General features: G+C 52.9%; 1 protein-coding gene across 1 annotated transcript; it reads left to right on the plus strand.

The window, feature by feature from the left end:
• Positions 1–248: 248 nt before the first annotated feature.
• On the plus strand, positions 249–11,258 carry LOC109446802 (chymosin). The gene is made up of 9 exons (XM_019730566.3): positions 249–374; positions 3,117–3,267; positions 4,180–4,297; positions 5,248–5,366; positions 7,507–7,706; positions 8,948–9,061; positions 9,851–9,995; positions 10,154–10,252; positions 11,015–11,258. The coding sequence occupies exons 1-9, from the start codon at positions 313–315 to the stop codon at positions 11,150–11,152; spliced, it is 1,146 nt and encodes a 381-aa protein (XP_019586125.2). The 5' UTR covers positions 249–312; the 3' UTR covers positions 11,153–11,258.
• Positions 11,259–12,223: the final 965 nt, after the last annotated feature.

Consider the following 12,223-nt stretch of genomic DNA (forward strand, 5'->3'; position numbering starts at 1 on the left):
ATAGGTTTCTGCTGGTGGCCACCTGTGTTAGTTTAAGAAATGTTTAGAAGGGAAAATCAGATCAGGGAGGCCTGTGTGACATTTCTCGGTATATGTACACTTCACCTTTGAAGTCCCTGCACTGGTGGAACGCGTGGCCCTTATCAGGAGGGTGTTGGGGAGTCCGGGTGCTATCTTAATGTGTTTGAAAAGTGGTCTGAGGTCAGGGGCTATCTCTGCAGCCTGGGCTTGCAGCCAGAGGGAACCTCGCTCCTTCTATAAAGGCTGTGGGAATCGGCACTGGCTCAAGCAGTGGCCAGCTCACCATCCAGGATGAGGTCTCTCGTGGCGTTACTTGCTGTCTTCACTTTGGCCCAGTGCAGTGGGATTGTCAGGTAAGGTGTCAAGCTTCAGGGGAGGGGAAGGGCATCTCATGCATCCTTCTGGGCTGGTCTCTCCCTGGTCTGCCAGCCATCATTCCCGTGGGGAGTCTTAAGAGGAAATGCGGCAGGTTCCTGGGATAATTGCCCCCGTCAGTCTTGCCATTGCATTCAGGGACCTTTTCCTCTACGTGTGCCCCTACATTTCAGGCTGTGGGGGCAGCCTGGGAGATTAAGGATATGGCTTCTGGAGCCAAGCTGCCTGTGATTTGATCTCCAGCTCCATCACGGACTTAACTCTCTGTGCCTAGTTTCCTCATTTTGTTGTCACATTAGGATGACAGAAGCATCCATCTCAGAGGATTGTCAGGAGGAGCAGATGAGTTAATACAGGTAGTTGTAAAATGCTTCAAACAGTGCCTGGCCCCTTGTAAGAGCCGTGTATGCATTTGTCAAACAAAATGAAGGTCTATGTTCTACCAAGGCATTTGTGGATGAAGGTACCAGTTTCTCCTCCCAAAATAACATCTGACATTTATTGAGCTGCCTGCCACCAGAGGCCAGACCCTTAACTAGGTCTTACCTATGCTGTCATTAGTCCTTGTGGGCTAGGGAGATATTATTTGCATTTTACCTCTGAGGAAAGTGTTGTTTAGAGAGGGTCACTGAGCTGCCCAAAGCCACATGGTCAGTAATAGAGAAGCTAGAACTTGGTCCCAAATGGACTTGCATGTTGCCAGGACATCACACTACTTCTGGTTGCCAGGTTTGAGCTCCCTTTGAGGGAAGCTCTCTGGGGCTTTGTGCTGGGATAGGACAGCTCAGCAGAGCCACAGCTACTATGGTGGGAGTCGCCAAGCATTCAGCCAGGAGACCCAGAGTCAGTTGGGAACCAGAGTGGAGCAAGCGGGAAGCGCTGGGGGCCTGGATGTGAGGACACAGGAAAGGGCAGCTGTGGGCTTGGCCCCAGGAGCTCTGCCCAACCTCCTTCCTTTAGGGCTTAAGTCCTCTTCTACCATCAGAGACAACGGCTGAGCAATGTCTCGAGAACCTTTCATTTGTAAGTCAGTTCCTGGCTGAAGTCACACACGAGGGCTGTGGGTGGGGGGCACCAGAGCACAGACCATAATTCACACACAAGGCTGTTCCATATGGGATCCACTTGGGACATGAATGACACAAGAGAAAACGTCCTCTTTATGGGTCTTAAAACTGCTGCCATTTTATTACTTTCAAAGTACTTTCACATCTGTAGTTTCCTGTTGTCCTTAAGTTGGCCCCACACAGAAGGACCACCTGACTCTTGGGGCTGGAAAGGACACTGGGAATCATCATGTCCATTCCTTCAACCCCCAGGAGAGGAGACTAAGGGCCAGAGAGGTTAAGCCACTTGGGGGTCAAAGGCGGGGCAGGGAGACTGGCTGGAAAGGAAGGAGGTAACCCAGTGTGCAGAGGAGGGGGCTGAAGCTCAGAGGGCTTTGGGAGCCACCGAGTGCCACCGACCAGCTTCTGCTTTTTGTTGATGAATTTAAAATTACTGGTATAACGTATTTAGTCATGAAATGTACATGCATTCATAGGGTTTTTAGATTAAACTTCCATAAATGATGAGCCCTTTTTACAAATTTAGTTAAATTCCCTGATACATTTTATACTACGTTTACAAATATTCTCTCTATCATTCTTTCTTTTTTCTTTGTTTCTTTGTTTGTTTCTTTCTTTCATTAAAGTTTATTGGGGTGACAATTGTTAGTAAAGTTACATACATTTCAGGTGTACAATTCTGTATTACATCATCTGTAAATCCCATTGTGTGTTCACCACCCAGAGTCAGTTCTTCCATCTTCCATAATTTGATCCCTTTTACCCTCATCTACCACCCCCCTCCCCCCTTACCCTCTGGTAACCACTAAACTATTGTCGGTGCCTATGAGTTTTTGTTTCTTCATTTGTTTGTCTGTTCCTTTGTTGTTTTCAGTTTTATATACCACATATCAGTGAAATCATATGGTTCTCGACGTTATCTGTCTGACTTATTTCGCTCAGCATAATAATCTCAAGATCCATCCACGTTGTTGCAAATGGCACTATTTCATCTTTTCTTATGGCAGAGTAGTATTCCATTGTGTATACATACCACATCTTCTTTTTCCCCTCTTGAGTCTCTTCTTGTTAATCTGCCTTTGTCATCCAACACCTGAACTCTGTCAAGATGTCCAAGGGGACCTTGCTCTGTGCTGAAAGCCTTTGAAGAGTTTCCACCCACCTTAGGCTCCCCAGAGAGCTGAAGAAAGGAGGGGTCACAAAGGGTGGGAGTGTTGTCACAGCATTTATTCGTGTGGGGGACAAAGTAAGTTTTCCTCTCCGGACAGTGTGTTCTGGAGGGTAGAGACGGTACCCTGTTCACTGTCGGGTCCCCTGTGCTCCACAGAGTGTCTGGCACATAGTAGGTGCACAGCAAGATTTTGGAGGCTGAATGAAACCTCAGAGTTGCAAAACTCATTCGTGGGTTATAAAATACATCTGTTGAGTCTCCACCAGCATTAAAAAAAGAGAAGTTAAAAATATCAGAGTGCGTTGCATTTAGTAAGGGTAGGCATGGACTTACGAGCTGGTGTAAAACATGTTTTTACTTTGGGTTGTGATAAAAATGTAAAGGGGTGGTTTACAGAGCCCAGGGCGTCTGGACACGTCTCAGAGGCTGGCAGCCCTGGGGAGATGCCCACTCTCCTCATGAACTCTTCCCCATTTCCTCAGGATCCCGCTGCACAAAGGCAAGTCGATGAGAAAGGCCCTGAAGGAGCAAGGGCTCCTGGAGGACTTCCTGAAGTCACACCCCTATGCCAAGAGCAGGAGGTTCTCCAACTTCGGGGAGGTGGCCAGAGAGCCCCTGTTCAACTACCTGGACGTGAGTGGCTCTGCCAGCCTTCCAGTAATGACGCTCACACAGGGTGTGACGGATGCCCCCTACCGCCCCCAAGCCGCCACCTCTTTCCCCTCTTTCAGGAATCACACAGCCCTGTGGGGTGTGGAGACCAGCTCCCTGCCACTTAGTCAGCCCCACAGTACCTGTGGTCCTGCCTTCAAGGCTCTAAATGTCACCGCTGGAAGGGTCTGAGCTCAGACGACCTTCCTGTAGAAAACACCCCTTGTGGGCACATCGTCTGCTCCCAGATGCAACCTCACACCTGCCTGTCCTGGCCCAGGGAACCCATGTCTCATTCTGGGCTGGACAGGGGTGGGGCTGTGTGTGGATACTGCGGCTGCCCAGGACATGGCAGGAAGGAAGGTCCCTTGTGCCCTCTTCCTTTCTGGAGCCCGTCTCTCTCGTCTGTCACTCTTGGCAGTAAACACAACCAGGCTTTTTTCTCTTCTGTGCTCTTGTTTCCTTATCGAGGTCATCTTCACCCCCCTCCCCGGCCCCCAAGCCCTACTTCTGACACATGGGCAGAGTTGGCGAGGAGGTGTGGCAGGGCCAGCTTGGTTGGGATTTGGGGCCTGTACCTAGCCGGTGCCCACCTCTCTGTGCCTGCCCCTGGCAGGGTGGCCCAATCTCCCCACCAGGCAGGGCTTATGCTTTGGTCTAATGTCTGCTCCTAGGGTTGATTCCGGCAGGGGCTGCCCCTCGTGGGAGGGGCAGACCAGGCGTGGCCAGGGGCGGGCACCCAGTATGGAGAATCCTTCCCAGTGGGCCTCCGACCTGCCAGGTCTCTGGGCAGAAAGCACGGGCCCCACGAAACTGAACAGGCTCCACGCCCAGCATCAACTCTCACCCACACACTGTCCTGCATGTCCCTGACCCTGTGCCATCTGTCCTCAGTGTCAGTACTTTGGGAAGATCCACATCGGGACCCCACCCCAGGAGTTCACTGTGGTGTTCGACACGGGCTCCTCGGACCTCTGGGTGCCTTCTGTCTACTGCAAGAGCGATGCCTGCCGTGAGTGACTCCCTTCCCCACCCACCCCGCCACAGCCAGGCCCAGGGCCACTCTGCCGGCAGTGGTCAGGATGGCCCGGATGAAACGTGAGGTTGCAGGAGAGCTTCCTCGGACATTCCCACCCCCCCAGTTGTGCTCATCTCCTTGCTCAACCCTTCCACATGGTCACAGACTGGGAAGGTGTGCCAGTTCTGGGTCTAATGTATAGAACACCAGCTGGAAATGAGGGAAGTTTGGGTTTTTGTTGTGTCTCTATCAGGAGCCAGGGCAAGCTTACGCTCCTGGGTCCTCAGTTTTCCTTTCTATAGAATGGGGCTATGACATGCCAGAAGGTGCTGGGTGAATAAAGGGACAGGACCTATTACTAATGATGAGAAAACATTTAATATATGTTACAATGTATTTCCCAATAATCCTGGGAGGCTGGTGTTTTTTTCCATCCCCGTTTACCAGATGAGGAAACCAAGTTCAGAGAAAAAAAGAGACTGGCCTAAGATTACAAAGCTGATAAAAGTGAAATGTCCTAGGAAACCACAGGGATGGTTTCTTTCTTTCTTTCTTTCTTTCTTTCTTTCTTTCTTTCTTTCTTTCTTTCTTTCTTTCTTTCTTTCTTTCTTTCTCTCTCTCTCTCTCTCTCTCTCTCTCTCTCTCTCTCTCTCTCTCTCTCTCTCTCTTCCTTCCTTCGTGCCTTCCTTTTTATTTATTTATTTATTTATTTTGAAGCTCACAGATAGCACGGGGGTCAGAGAGGTGGGTCAAGCAGCAAAGAATAATTTTCTTTATTAAACTCTGTGGGCTCAAGAGAGAACTGGTTCTTATTTTCAGTTGAGAGAATGGTTAGTATTTAGGCCATGTTCTTACAAGGCCTGGTGAGGGTGTCAGCTCTGGCTGGCACTGTTGAGTGGTGAGAAGAGCTGACGGGCCCCACTCACCCTGGGTCTGTGTTCCAGAAAACCACCACCGCTTCAACCCATCCAAGTCCTCCACCTTCCGGAACCTGAACGAGCCCCTGAGCATCCAGTACGGCACAGGCAGCATGGAGGGCATCCTGGGCACCGACACCGTTACTGTGAGTTGGGCTTTGGGCCAGCCGGCGCTCCCCTTTCCCTCCCCACCAGCTGCTTTCCTGCTCAGACACCCTGGCTCTGGGAGGCTGCAGTCCTGCCGGTGCAGAAGGGCGCTGGGGTCCCCCCTCTAGGGGACCTGGTGGGTAAGGAACCTGGGAAGTATTTTAGCCGTCAGCAGCTGTGGGTCGTCTCTCCCTCCTCTCCTGCCCATGTCAGTCTTCAGAGGCTTCCTCAAATTCAGTTTCCACCTTCCCAATCGTTTCTTTCATTTGTCCTTGCCGTGGTTAGTTCAGAATCCTGAGACGGTGCTAGCATTGAACTCTTCAGTGTCACATATGTGATCTCATTTTAAATCCAGTTCTTCCAAAAGCCTGTTGAGGAAGGTATTAGAATATCATCCCCATTTGTTCAGATGAGGGAACTGAGGCTCAGATGAATCGATACCTTGCCTGAAGTCACACAGCTGGTGAGTGTGGGAGTTGCGTGTCAGACCCGCGTCTCCCACCCCATGAGCACTGCTTTTGGCTGGAGCTCACTCTTTGTAAGTCCTAGAGCAGCGTGTCCTTTCAAGCCAGAGAACGTCTGTGCCCTCTGGACAAGAGGTCCCCAGTCTCTCACCTGTTTGGCTCCTGAAGTCCCTAATGTAGTGCAAAGTGAGCGCCCGGTGCATGCCGGCTTCTTCCTTTCCTTTTATCCACCATCCAAGATGAAAAATGCAGGAACAGCCCTTGGTATTTATCACCTTCATCTTCCTGGTGTTCTTTCTTGGGTCTGGCTAACGTCTTTTTGGCTTTGAGCCTAAAAGGACACAGCCTATCTCTGCTGACAGCCCTCCCCTCAGCCTCTTCCCTTGGCTGAGCAGGTGCCCGCCCAGCTCAGGCTGCCCGAGAGTCAGCAGCAGACAGCAGAGGCCCCAGAGCCACCGGCGGAGGTGGCCCAGCAGACAGGCCTCTGGAAGGCTAAGTCCCTTGCCCAGGTGTCTCACATCCTGTGCTGCTTGGGGCCATTTGCTTTCTTTTCTGCTCTTTTGGGTTCCCAGGAAAAACATCCATCTTCACTGGGGATCTCGCCCTTGCCTGTTGGCCTAGACTGGGGTACCTCTGGCTGTCTTCACTCACCCACCATGGGCGGGGGCTGGGAGCGAGAGCCCAGGGGCCAGGCCTGCTTAGCCGCGGAAGTGAGGGCAAGTTGGGGCCTCTGAAGGAGAGAAAGAAGATCGGTGTGGGTGGAGAGGAATGAGTTTAGGCGCCAGAGTCGTGAGAGGAGGTGTAAGAAACAGGACCAGAGTACAGGGGACTCTAGGACAGAGGCCTGTTCCATCCTGACTGCCATCGGGAGCCTCTGGAGGGGTGACATGACAGGATGTCCATTGTTAAAGATCGCTTTGGCTGCCTGTATGGAGGGTGGGTCACTGGGGACAGAGTGGCAGCAGGAGGCCCAGTGAGACACTGGTGGTTCACACTAAGCTGGTGAACGTGTGGGCTTTCCTGAGATGTGAACATATTAACAGGCTATTTTGGAGTTGGCATCTCCTTGGCAGAGTGCCAATAAATGTTCAATGACCAATGACATTTAGTTAGTGCTGGATAAATGTTCAGCATTAGTGTTTCGCCTAAGCATTGCCCTGAGGTGCAGGTGTTATTATTCCATTAAACAGATTAGGAGACTGAGGCTCAGAGAGACACTTGTCCCTGGTCGCATGGTCAGTACAGGAGGGCTTCTAGAGGCAAAGGATGCAAGGACACACCTCTGGGTCCTTTAGATGGAAAATGCATGTGTTCTTCCTGTCCATCCATAGCTTTCCCTGAGAAATGCCCCACGGGCAGCCAACGGGAGGGCTGCAGGCTGGCAGAGGGCCCTGGAGCAGCCCTCCTCCCTCCCTCGCCTTTGGCTCGTCCCCCAGCTCCTGCGCCATGAGCTCTGCTGTCCATACCCTCCACGGTGACCTCTTTCTCTCTTCTCCCCTACCCATAGAGCCAATTCCCTCCAAACCATGGCACAGAGCTGGGAAAGGAGGGCTTTCCTGGTTAAGCTCACGTAACTGCTGCCTGGCCGAGGGAGGGCGGCCCCGCACAGGGTGACCCGGACCTTCCTCCTCTGGCCAAAAGGGCCCTGGTGGAGGACACACGGCTTCTCTTGCAGATCTCCAATATTGTGGACTCCCACCAGACGGTGGGCCTGAGCACCCGGGAGCCTGGGACCGTCTTCACCTACTCCCAGTTCGACGGCATCCTGGGGCTGGCCTACCCATCTCTTGCCTCCGAGTACTCCGTGCCCGTGTTTGACAACATGATGAAACAGCACCTGGTGGCCCAAGACCTGTTCTCGGTTTACATGAGCAGGTAGGAGCTGCACCCAGCCAGGGCCAGACTTCCACGGCCTGGCAAGGACCGTCAGCTGAGGATAGGGTCCACTCCTTCGGGACATTGAAACTCCAGGGTATCCAGGCCAACCGTCTCCTTGTTTCCAGTCACATTCGCCCTCATGTCCAACGTTCCCCAACATAGCCATCAATGTTGCCAGAGTCTACTGGGCTGAAATTTGACTTTCATTTCTGGCATTTAGAAATTGAAGCCTGATCCCATCGCTGCATAGGGGTTTTTTACCCTTTTCCCGAAGTGGCAGGCCTCAGGAATGATTTGCTGATGTCAATGAGATTTATACACTTTTAGAGCAGTCTCCAACTGAGTCCTACCTTCTCCTTTTACAATGTGGGAAACTGAGGCCGGGAGAGACGATCACCCTGGGAGCTGGTGGCTGAGACACGCTCGGAGCCCAGGGCTTCTGACTGCAGTTCAGGGGTCCCTGTTCTCCCCGCCTGTCCCTCTGATGTGCAAGTCAGTGGGACACAGGGGCAGAGACAGGACGGGAGAAGGGGACCACACGTAGGAGATGGGGCTGGATGGCTGAGGTCAGGGGAACCTAGGTAAGGGGTAAATTGATCAATCAATCGATTGATTGATTGATTCATTCATTCACTCAATAGATGTCTGTGGGCCCTTACTATGTGCAGGGGCTGTGGCAGGAGATGGGGGTAGGTCAGCAAACAAGACAAAGTGGGAGTTCACTCCTTAGCAGGGGAAACAGACAACACACAATGACACACATGATTGCGATTGTGCGTGGAAAGGGCACTGACTGCAGGAGAGAGCTGCGTGTGTTACAGGCTTAATAATAGCAGGGAAGCCCAGCCTACCCGAGGTGTGTGTGTGTGGAGGAGGCAGGGGAAGCTTTGCTGAGGCATGAGTGGGAGCTATCGAGGGGAGACAGAGGGACAGGGCAAGTTAGGCAACGGCGACAGCATGTGCTAGAGCCCGGTGGTGGGAGGGACCTTGCTGAGGACACCCTCTCCTACTCGAGGCCAAAGGGCTGGAGGCAGAAAGCCTTGGGTGGCAGGAGGCAGGGACCCAAGGCAACAGCTGGAATACCCAAGGATGTCCCGGTAGTCATGTGACCTGCACGGCAGGTGGCCTCCTGACCCCCCTCACACAGCAGCCAGTGTTGCCTCAACCTGGGGGGCTACCGAGCTCAGAGCGGCAGCCAGGGTGTTGGGGTGCCACAGCAATCCTGCCCTTGTTTTCAGGAACGGCCAAGGAAGCATGCTCACGCTGGGGGCCATCGACTCGTCCTATTACACAGGTTCCCTGCATTGGATCCCCGTGACTGTACAGGAGTACTGGCAGTTCACTGTGGACAGGTAGGTGGTCAGCAGCTGTGGGCCCCCCCAGAGAGGCTGATGCCAGCCGTGGGGACATTGAGGACCCTGGTGTCAGCCCACGAGGCTCTGAGAAGGACTGCAGCCCGGTAGTGCTTCAGACTGTCACATCAGAGTCTGAATGGCCAGGGACTTTGACAGTGAGAATGTTGCACCTTCAACCTGTTGTTTACTAATAAGATGAGCTGAGTTTATGGAGAACTTGCTACCTACTGGCTGTTATGCTGGGTGATAATATGACTCTCGTTTAGTCCTCACTAAAACCCTAAGAGGTGGGTGCCATTATTCTCCTCATTTTATAATTTACTACCATCGAGTTTGAACCACATGACCATCCCTTGAGGAAGTCAAGAAAGGGGTTGTTACTGTACCCATTTTGTGGATGAGAAGGCTGAGGGCATGAAGGTTGAGCAACTTGCCTAAGACGTGTAGCAAGTAAATGGCAGGGAGAAAACGTGAAACCAGATCTTCAGGCAACTAGTACAGTATTCATCCCGCCCCTAATGCACGTGACTGCTGTTTTATTGCAGTTTCTGTTCCATAGAAGGTGGGGCAGGCTTCATTTAGCCACTGAACTGGGAGAAAATGGTGTTAGTCTTTTCTCTGAGCTTGGGAAGTAGTGGGGACTACGAGAAGGGGTCCAAGGGAAACGGTCTGGGTTTTGGGGCTTCCTTCTCTGTCTGAGGACCCTGTCAGAGAGGCTAGGAGGGGCCCAGGGAGGAAGGGCTAGATACTGGATGTGCTGTAAGGCCGTCCTTTCTGCCTCTGCAGTGTCACCGTTGATGGTGTGGTCGTGGCCTGTGATGGTGGCTGTCAGGCCATCCTGGACACGGGCACCTCCATGCTGGTCGGGCCCAGCAGCGACATCCTCAACATCCAGAAGGCCATTGGAGCCACACAGGACCAGTTTGGCATGGTGAGGCCAGGCCTTTATTTTATACCTGGAAGTTGGTGCCTCTCAATTCCCTTCCTCTTTTCCACCCAACCCCCGACCTCTCTCCATCGGGCAGCTGTCAGTTTATTCTCTGAGTCTGTGAGTCTGTTTCTGTTTTGTTTTATTTATTCGCTTGTTAGTTTGACATCAACTGCGGGAGCCTGAGCAGCATGCCCACGGTGGTCTTTGAGATCAACGGCAAGAAGTACCCACTGCCCCCCTCCGCCTACACTAGCCAGGTATGAGTCTCAAGCCAGGGAGCCTGGCTCGCCCAGCCCCCTCCTTCTCCCTGCTGGCAAGTCACCGAAGTGGGTGGTAAGCAGCAGGTCCTAGGTGGAGCCCGCAGGATGTATGTTTAAACCAACTGTTTCCTCTGAGTCGGGCCCTGTTGGCCTTGGCCCTTGTTTGTGGCTGCTACAGGCTCGTTCTAGGAGAAATGGGGCAGATGGGAAGGATAGAGTCCAGTAGCTTGAGGGGGACAGGGTAGGCAGGACCTCAGCCCCCCGTGGGAACCTCCACACACTGCTCTAGCTGCTAAGCCCAGGGAGCTTGAGCACTGCCTGGAATTTTCTTAGATGGCCTGAGCTTTGTGGGGACCCAACTCTCATCCCCACTGATCTGCTGGCCTCAGCTTTGACCTAAACCTAAGCACCCCAAACTAGCAAGGCCTTCGGCCCCCAAGCCTGTTCTGGCCGGTCATCAGGGCGGCAGGTAATGAGACTGGAAGGCGGGGGGCTGGAGAGGACAAGTGAGAAATGGGGTGACGGGTCCTCACCAGGTGATCTTGGATTAAGTGACTATATTTTTTTAACATCAATTTCTTCATCTGTTGAGTGAGAAGACTCTGATGCTTGTTTGTCTACCTTGGAAGGTGATTTCAAGGATGAAAGGAAATGCTAGAGGAGAGAGCAATTGGGGGTGGGGCGGGTTAGGGGAAGGCCTACCTGTAGGCACAGCGCCTGGGGTTAGAACCGGCTCCATCTCAGTCTTGCCTCTCCCAGGAACAGGGCTTCTGCACCAGTGGCTTCCAGGGCGACGACAGCTCCGAGCAGTGGATCCTGGGGGATGTTTTCATCCGGGAGTATTTCAGCGTCTTTGACAGAGCCAACAACCGCGTGGGGCTGGCCAAGGCCATCTGACTGCACGGCTGACCACGGACCACGCTGCCCCAAACACACACGCGTGCACACACGTGCATCGGGTTTTCAGGCAGATGGTTCTCAATAAATACCACTTCCCTGCAAAGCCTGGTTTTTCTTGGGGCTGAAGCCCTGCGCTGTTACGGGGGTGGGGCGTGATTGTCACATGGTGTGTCTGGCAGAGCTGGGGCCGCACAGGTTGGGGAGGGTTGGGGACATTGCTGGTGGGTGGAGACTTTCCCAAGGGAATGGGTCATTTCAAGCTCAGGTCAGGTAAAATCAAGGTACGTCTTGCCTTCCTGTTCTCCCACTCTAGATCTTTCTAAGGAAAGGGTACAGTTGGGGAGACCATGGCAGGATGAGTCTTGTACCTGGGGAGCAAGGGCTTGGGGTATGAGAACACTGAGCAGAGAACACTGACCCAGGGAGAGAAAGGCTCTGGGCTATCACTAGAAACAGTTTGGGGAATAGGCAGAAGGCATCTGGGAAAGTCTGAGGGTCCTGAGGTTGCCGTGACCTTGGGGAAGACCCACAGCCCAGAGTTCCACCCTCAGTTTTAGAGGCTCCAAACCTGACTTGCTACTGCCTGGAGAGTGGCTCCTTCACTTCATCGAAAAGGCTAGTCTTTTCCCCAACAGGGGACAGAACAATTGATTAGGCTTCCGGGGTCATGTTACTCTTGACCCCTGTCCCACCTTACCCTGACCACACTTGCCCCGATACCACTGAGGAGCAGGTGAGTCCTGCAGCAGTCTCAGAGAGCCTGAAGGTATAGCAGGTTTGTCCACGGCACTTCACAAAGGAGACGGTCTTTTATAAAGAGGAGTGTGTGTGTGTGTGTGTGGGGCTCCCAGCAGGAGCCGTGGATGTGGTCCTGTTGACAGGCCCCTCTCGTGGGGTCTTTCTCGGCAATACCCAAAGACAAACAAGAAGAAGGACCCAGGCAGTGGAGATGCTGTCCGCAGGGCTTGTTTGCATCTGTGGCTGAGCAGCCAGCTCTGGTCACAGAGGGACCGGTGGCCTCTGGCAGGGAAGGAGCAGGCCTGGCTATGGAGGGTGTGACGTGGAAAG

Source organism: Rhinolophus sinicus, chromosome 7 (assembly GCF_057876585.1).
Source record: "Rhinolophus sinicus isolate RSI-liver-muscle chromosome 7, RSI-T2T, whole genome shotgun sequence".
In the NCBI taxonomy this organism is placed as follows: Eukaryota; Metazoa; Chordata; class Mammalia; order Chiroptera; family Rhinolophidae; genus Rhinolophus; species Rhinolophus sinicus.

Excerpts from the sequence above, each read along its gene's own strand:
- LOC109446802 (XM_019730566.3), top strand. The coding sequence starts at position 313 with ATGAGGTCTCTCGTGGCGTTACTTGCTGTCTTCACTTTGGCCCAGTGC. Across the intron at positions 375-3,116 it reads CAGTGCAGTGGGATTGTCAG|GATCCCGCTGCACAAAGGCA; the intron begins GTAAGGTGTCAA and ends CCATTTCCTCAG. Across the intron at positions 10,253-11,014 it reads CCTCCGCCTACACTAGCCAG|GAACAGGGCTTCTGCACCAG; the intron begins GTATGAGTCTCA and ends TGCCTCTCCCAG.